The 8,149-nt window shown below is 39.0% G+C and overlaps 1 protein-coding gene across 5 annotated transcripts in view; it reads left to right on the forward strand.

The window, feature by feature from the left end:
• Positions 1 to 8,149, forward strand: part of Cdc14a (cell division cycle 14A) — a 154,311-nt gene that overhangs the window by 56,985 nt on the left and 89,177 nt on the right. For 4 of the 5 annotated variants that reach the window (XM_010639075.2, XM_010639077.2, XM_010639074.2 and 1 more), the window contains one exon: positions 2,221 to 2,300. In XM_010639075.2, the coding sequence (XP_010637377.1) occupies positions 2,221 to 2,300 (80 nt within the window). Of the gene's footprint in view, positions 1 to 852; positions 910 to 2,220; positions 2,301 to 8,149 lie in introns of those variants that run through there. The other variant, XM_010639078.3, reaches the window with a different exon arrangement.

The following is an 8,149-nucleotide window of genomic DNA, read 5'->3' on the forward strand; positions in this document are numbered from 1 at the left end:
AATACATGCTAGAAAAATGGCACTTTCTATGTTAACGACAGTGTGCACATGTACCAGGAGAAATTTTTCCCACTCTCCCTAAGTCCCTACAACTTTTCGGGTTGTAAAAGGTCAACCTGTAACAGATGCCCAGGGAATCTGCCTGGAATTTAGATGGCCTCTGTTGGGTTTCACTTTGCACTTATTAATAATGTAACACTGGGATAAAAATAAAAACAAAGGCTCTCCTCTTACAGGGTGAGAGCGTGGGTCATGTGTGCTATAAGCCATGCAGGTAAGATGAGCGGAGCCCTGTGGGGTCGCCAGTCTGAAGAGCTGTTTCGTTGGGCTGGCGACTCCCTCCTGCAGAAACACTGCTGCAGAATTAAAGAGAATTAATGTAATTGCTCCCAAGGAGGGAACTTCATTTTTTGCTTTTCAAAGGCTGTTTGTATAAGCTTTGATTATCTAATCCAAACACAGAAGCTTTCTCCAAGCTGTTTTCCCGTTAGAGCCATGGTTAGCTTTCAAGTACTGCAACGTCTTTAGGGTTGAGAAAGAGCTGCGTTATAAGAAGCTCTGTTATATAACCTGCCATTTGGGTTGCAGTAACACTATGTTGTAATATTGACTACTACAAATGGTCTTCAAAGCGGGGGTTGATTTAAGAGGATTTTGCAATTATTTGAGCTTCAACTCTAGTCCTAATTCTCTCTAGAGGACTTGTGCCTTGTGACTGGATTGCTTTGGTTTTTTTTGGATTTGGATTTCTGTTTTGCAGTAATAGAGATTGAATCTTGAGCCTCACTCCTTTTTATTTTTAGTTGTTATTTTGAGATAGAGTATTGGTAAGTCACAGGCTGGGCTTGAACTTGTTACTCTTCTGCCTCAGCCACCCAGAGTGCTGGAATGATAGATGCGCTGATCTCAGTGAGTCCTGCTGATCACTACCTTTAAATTCATTTGCTTTGTGTGTGTGTTTTTTTTTTCATATTGAGTTCACTTTGATTGGTGTGTGCTTTATTGACCTTCACTTCATTTGCCAAATGAACATGAGGTCCTGTTTTTAAAGCTCGGTGAACTTTTTATCTAGTCCTTTTATTTCTTTAGAGAAGTCAAACTTGCAGTGCTTTCTAGTTCTGCAATTGTTAATAAATACATTTGCGACATTGCTAGTAGAATAATGTAGCTTAAAACTCAAAGAAGGTTTGTACATAGAGAGGAAAGCCTACTTTAAAAAAATGGGTGTCTGCCATTCTTGTAGTTAAAATGCTTAGGGTGTTGATGTGGGGGGACATATTGAGGAAACAATGCCATTAATTCTAGGTAGAGAATAGGCTAGGAAGTAAATTCGAAGTATAGATAAAAATGACCAATGCCCTCAGCTCAGAATTAAAATATCAAATTGTATTTGGAAGAGAGTCAGACTCTCCCCGTGGTTTATACTGTGCTTCAGTCTGGCCACTGCTTTGGCTCCTGCCCCTCCTCCCTCCCTCCCTCTTTCGCCCTTCGAGCCACACTGAGCTCCTCTCCAACCAGCTCACAAGCTCTTTCTCCCCTCCGGGACCCTTGCCCTTTGCTGGAAAGGCAGCGCTCCTGCCTCATCCATTTTTACCCATCTCATTGTGATTTTAGTGGGTTTTGGAGAGCAGCTGGCTTTTCTCAGAGCAGAGGACTCAGCAGCCATCCGGCAAGTGTTCTGCTCGCTGTGAATGTCTGTCAGAGATCCTCAGCGCTGGGCGAACTCATGCAGACCTTCTGTAGAGGTCGAAGAGGCCTGTGTTCTTCTCGAGTGAACACACAATGCAGTGGCAGAGGTCTGACTGTCCCTGGAATTGTGTCTGGGCAGTGTGCTCTAGGAACAGCTCTGTTGTCTTCAAGGATCTGCCTTGTGCGTCCAAGCACTCACCCATCTTTAAGCCAAAGGCTGATGATTGATTGGTTTCAAGCTGAAAAGGAGGCTATTGAGTTTGAGCCCAGCCTGGGCAACTTAGTGGTGCAGTTAGACCATCTTAAAACAAGAACTAGAAAAGGACTGGGGATGTAGCTCAGTGTGAAGGCCCTGGGTTCTACCCAGTACTGGACAACAACAACAACAACAGCAACAACAACAACAGCAACTATCTCCACGATAGTTGTCACTCCAAGTGGAAGAAAGGAAATTCAAATCTGGTGAGTAATAAAACTAGTTTTGTGTCATTCTTTGGTGGTATTCTAAATATTACTATTTATCTGTCTTAGGTAATCTATTTAAAGAAGACACCCGAAGAAGCCTACAGAGCGCTCCTCTCTGGCTCAAACCCCCCTTATCTTCCATTCAGGTATAACTGCTTGTGACACTTGGGGCTAAACTCAGCTGGTGTTGAGTCACTCTGCTTTTAAGTTGTCTTCGGACAGTGATGATGATGTTATTTTATATGGAATGAAATGAGATGGCAATTTTTTTCTCTCCTTTCCAAAACACAGAAGAAGAAAGAAAAAACCTCCTAAAAAAAAAAAAAAACCCCAAAACAAAATCAAAACACACGAAAAAACCCTCCTACAACAGTCATCTCTGAAGAACTGGGCTTAATTTTAGTACTTTTGTCTTTGTGCTTATTTACGTATCCAAATCTGTAAGCATCTGTATGGCTTATTATTGTTTCTGGCACATAATTCCCAACAAAGAGAGGAGCAGGGTGGCTGGGAGGCCTCTTTGCTTTGTCTTCCTGTTCCACTGTAAACTCACTGAGGGTGAGCTTCGGACCCTTAGGAGCACTTTTGGGAGATGTTTGAATGAATGCATGAAGACACAGTCCTTTAAGATCCAAGAGATTCTCACCTCTGTTTCTGAGAGCCCGACTGACAAAAGGCGGGCACGAGTAGGTGTTAAGCAGGGAGAATGGGACAGGGGAGGGCCACACCCAGAGCCCCAATCTTCCCGGGGAGAGCACATGCAAGGCCCCCTCATCCTCGAGCAGGCCTGTGTATAAGAAAATTGGAGAAAACAATGTCAGATTAAATATAGGACAGTTTTAAGAAAACGCAAAAGTTTCTTCTTCAGCTTCTCATTTCTAGTGGCTCCTATAATTTGAAAGCGCTTTGTAAAATAGAATCTGTTTTGTCAGAAGAGGTAACCGTGCCTCAGTTCTAAGCCAGGTGGTTTACTCCATTTTTTTTAGAGATACTAGGTTTGAAGCCTCATTCTGCTCCTTCCTGTCTTTAGTAAGTGTAAGTAACCTGGGCAAATTACTTACCCTTTCTGAGCCTCAGTGTCCTTATCTGTAAAAATGGCTACAGGTTATTTCTAAGATTAAATGAGGAGCTAGTGCAGCTGTCCTTATACCCTGGGTGGTACCGAGTTTTTGTATTTCTCATTGTTATTATTAATGAGAAATAAGTATTATCCACAACAATTCTAAATACGATGACTAAGCGGTCTTTTCATGATCTGATATTTTAGTAGAGGCAGGCAGGTCTGCAGGCATAAATGAACTGTAGAAACATTAGGCTATAGCACAGCTGGGAATGGAAGAGGGACATTAGGCCCAGGTGTGTCCCATGGAAAGTCCAGAGATGTTTGCTGTGTCTGAGGCAGTTTGAGAACACCTCTGAGGGGAGAGAGGAGGCATTAACTGGAGAGATTACTGAGAACCTTTTCTGTGGACAGGGCGAGCCTTTTTTTTTTCAAATCTGAGAAATATTTGCAGGTTGTCTTCTTTTCTGTCCTTTCTTTTCTTTGCAGTACTGGGATTGGAACCTAGAGCCTTTACACTGAACTATATTCCTGGCCCTTTTTTATATGTAGAGTAATATTGGAGGACAGAATGAATTTTGTTGTGCTAGGTAATTTGCTTCTTGAGAACTAGCATTTGTGAATAATTAACAAGACCAGAAGAGAAAGAAAAACACCGTAAGAAAATTATTACGAGGTAACAGAATCATAGTTATCACAATTACAGCCTATTTTCCCAAATAGTTGAAAATATAAATATATTAACATACTCCAGATACTAAAATTATATAGAAAATATACAGTGAAAATGTTCCCTCTCTCCCTTGATCCTTCCTCCTCCTTTCCAGATAACTTCTGCACATATAAAGAATAAGGATGTACATTCTTATTGTTCCCATTTTGATCATGTGATATAGCACACCTAATATACTACACCTTATTTTTTTCATTTAGTTCATTTCAGATACAGAAAGCATCATTCACCCTTCTGTTTCATTGCTGTTTAATGTACTAGAATGCTTATAACCAGTCTCTTATAGATTCACATGTTGCTTCCTATCATTTTCATTGTAGTTTTTTTTTAAAACTCCGTCTCAAATTGTTTTATGTTTTTCCAGTTTTTATTTTTTATCAGTGCACGGCTGCAGTCCATGATTACACTCCGTGTGGGAAGTTGGTACATGTACATCACACAATCACATTATGTTAAAAGAAAGAATCAGAAAATGCACTAGAGAATGTTACTACATTGTGGTTAGACATAAGGAGATTTTAGCAATCTGTTAAAAGGTCCTCACATGAAAAAGAATGCTTAACACAAGTCCGAGGCATCTGGCCCTTTCTTTAGGCACCTGTTTCCAACTTAGAGTTTGACGTGAAGTGTGCCTCAAGTTGTATCTTTCTGATAACTCACCCCGAGATTTATGTTTGCATCAAGTTGTTTCTCTAAATGCAAACTGCATAAACTGTGCCTTTGAAGCAGAACATACCAAGAAGTGGTGAATTTGTAATTCAGTGACGAATTTAGATGAGAAAATACTATTGATTTTTAGGAATTGAACTAAAGAAACTATTTTTTTCTAAGATGTGTGCTGTTTTTTACCTCACTGAGGTAAAAGAACATTATCAAGAATTATTCTCAAAAGAAAGTTATTATTGTACTAATTCTAGTCAGCCACCATTGTCTTGGCCTTCGTTATAATCTGGATTATATCATCTACCAGCATTTTTACTCCACTTGTTGTTAAATCACACTCTCGTTTTCATTGTTTAGATTTTTTCCACTGTTGCTATATTAAACTTATCTGAAAACAGACTTCCAGCTAGATGTAATTGTATTGCTTAAAATTCTTTAAAAAGGAAGACTGTTTTGAAGCCTTATTGAAGATATGGTTGGCATTTTCAGATTTCCTCTTCACTGAAATGCGTGGGTTCCCATATGTGCTATATCTTTTAATGATCTTTCTAATAAGGGAATTTTATGACTGCTCTGACTTTAGATAATGCTACTGTTCAAGATTTTTTCATTTATCAAACAGTCATTTGAGCAGTCAATTCTATAAAAACCTTTCCTCATTTTTCTGGAGAAGCTTGGCAAGTCCTTTTCTTGCCATCTCTTGTTGCACTTTGTGGATTACAATGTTCCATACACCATTAAAGCAAATGTCTTGTATAATAATTGTTTGTTTGCAGGGCTAATTCTTCTCTTGAGGATGGAAATTAAGTTCATTCCTCTTTTGTGTCCCAAAGGACTAAGTACATGAATTTATTGCTTTTTTTCTGTGTCAGTCACTGTGATAGTTCTGTGGATCTAAAAATGGTTGGGACAACTTGATACCTACTGCAAGGGAACTCATTGTATAGTTTATGTAAATGTACAGGTATATGAAACAATTGTGGTGCTTTATTAGAGTTAGGAGATCAATGTTACAGGAACGTTGGAGAAGGAGGCATAACTGGAACTAGGGGTAGGGCATGTTAGGAGGAGACACCATAAAATTCCTTCTGTGTGGAGATGAAAACTAGAACATGACAATCCAGGTGCTGACTTTAGGTCCTGTAACTTTTCATTTATATGGCATCAGATTCCTTTTAAAAAGTGATATGCTAGGCTAGATCTAAATAATATGATAGTTATAGTATAGGCACATTATTACAAACAAAGAGATAGCCTGATTTTTTTATTTGGAATTATATTTAAATTATTTAGTTTTCTAGTGAGCAAGTTAAAAATTCACTAAAATCAGACAAATTAAAAAAGAAGATGGGGCCAGGGATTTAGCTCAGTGGTTCTGCCGCCTGCCTCGTGAGTGCAAGGACCCAAGTTTGATCCCTGGTACAAAAAAAAAACAAAAAAAAAAAAAAAAAAAAAAAAAAACCCAAAAAAAAAAAAAAAAAACAAAAAAAAAAACCCAAAAAACAAAAAGAAGAAGACCATGTATGTAACTTTACTATCTCTTCTTGAGTGATAGTTGAGTACCTGGGTTGATGTGATATTTGGGAAATGTTGTGATATTACTATTTGTGAATCAGTCAGCCCTAGGGTGTTCCCTTGAAGTGTGAGATATCTGTGTCAAAATTATACTTTTCACTTGTACTAAGAATAGCCAATGTGTTTATCAACAGTGACTCTAGATGAAAACTAGAGGCAGAGGGTATTTTCCATCTACTTTAATTCTTTTGAGTCCATCCATTTTCAGTGTTGTCTTGGCAGCTGGCCTTTCAGGGAACAAGGAGCCTTTCAGTTCTGGGGGCAGCATCAGCAGAGCTGAGCTGGCAAAGGATCTTTTGAGGCTCTGTCCCTTTCATTCTATTAACTAAACTTTGTGTATCCTACTGGGCAAACATTCTATACAGTAATTTTAATTGCTCCATATCTAAAGTCTTAAAAGACCACTGGCCCTTTATGGAACCTCCAGCTTGCTTTTGTGGTGGTCAGTGGCAGTGGTTTTCATCTCTGCATTCCTGGGTATTCATAAAAGAGTGTTTGCAAAAATTTAAAGTGTCAGAAAGCACTGATAACCAATTAGTCTAATTTGCACAACTCTCCTTTGAGATCTATTTTATGCTTCTTAATTTATTTTACAACACTTCTTTGTTTTCTGATTGATACACACCAGTTTGGTAAGTTGTTTGGTCTACTCATGATGATTTCTAAATCTGCCAAAACCTAATTTTTCTGTAACTTACAAAACTAAAGGGGGATAAAATTATTCAGACAACAGATAGTATCCCAGGGCCTAGTTTTGAAGGCATATCCAGAAAACATGGAAAGTAGTAAAATGGCAGTAGTATATTGTGTCAATGTCTAATGGAATAAGCTGATAGAAGTTGGATGTCCTGTCTCTAGTTGTTGTTTTTTTTGTTTTTGCTTTTTAGTTTGAAGGATAGCCTAGAACTTGTAGGTTAGTGTTTCCAAAATTATGTTGGTTCTCAAACTTGTTTGCATTCCTGGGAAGCTTTAAAGAACCATACATCACTGGGGTTCTAACTCCCAGGGATTCTGATGAGATTGCCCTGGAAGGAAGGCTGGGGATTGAATTTTTGAGACCTACCTGCATGATTGCAACATGCGAGTATGTGACAAAGGTCAAGAACTGGTCTAAAGGTGCACCCTGGCAAAAATTTTAAAAAATTTTCAAAGTTCAGGGGTCAAATAAATACGTTTAGGACTCTCTACCTTGGAGTTTTATAAAGCACACTTCCCATTTAAAGATTTGAATTGGTTCTGAGTAATTAAGTCATCTTAATTCTGTTTAACTCAGGATTTTTCAAAGTACTGATCCCCTCACTCTTGTGCCCTAATTTCTATTGACATCTACTTTTGCAGAAACACTCGGTGGCATGTTTCCTGATGCACACATGTGTGGGACGAGAAAGATCTCGTGAGAGCAGAATAACATGTTGTCATGCACGGAACTGTTTTTTCTGTTTCCAGGGAGTCTTCGATAGGTGACTTATCACATAGGAGCATTTTATTTAGTATGAACAAAAATCTCAGAGCAGATGTGAGGTCAGTCCATTGTCCGTAACTAAGGAGCCACAAACCTCCCACTGACAATCCTTTAATGACACTTATTATTAAAATGGACTCAAACTGTTTGTGTTAAGGGAGGTGTTTGTTGTGTTTTGGGGATGACCCTTAGTGATAGCCAAGTTGCTGAGCTATGTGCCTGAGTCTTAATGGGAAATCTCAAAAGCAGTTATCCTAGATCTTCTGGGCATGCCAGTACTTGTAGGTCTTTCCACAAAGGCTCTAAAGGTCTACCACTTAGAACTTGGCATGTGACTGCCTTCTTTATTCTAAAGCAAATATGTGTGGGCAGAAGTGAGGAGTAATTATAAGACACCTTTTCAGGGGCCGGGGATTTAGCTCAGCAGTTTGGTAGCCTGCCTTGCAAGTGCAGGGACCCGAGTTCAATCCCCGGTACCAAAAAAAAAAAAAAAAAAAAAAAC

Source organism: Fukomys damarensis, unplaced genomic scaffold (genome assembly GCF_012274545.1).
Source record: "Fukomys damarensis isolate Sample0158 unplaced genomic scaffold, DMR_v1.0_HiC HiC_scaffold_33, whole genome shotgun sequence".
In the NCBI taxonomy this organism is placed as follows: Eukaryota; Metazoa; Chordata; class Mammalia; order Rodentia; family Bathyergidae; genus Fukomys; species Fukomys damarensis.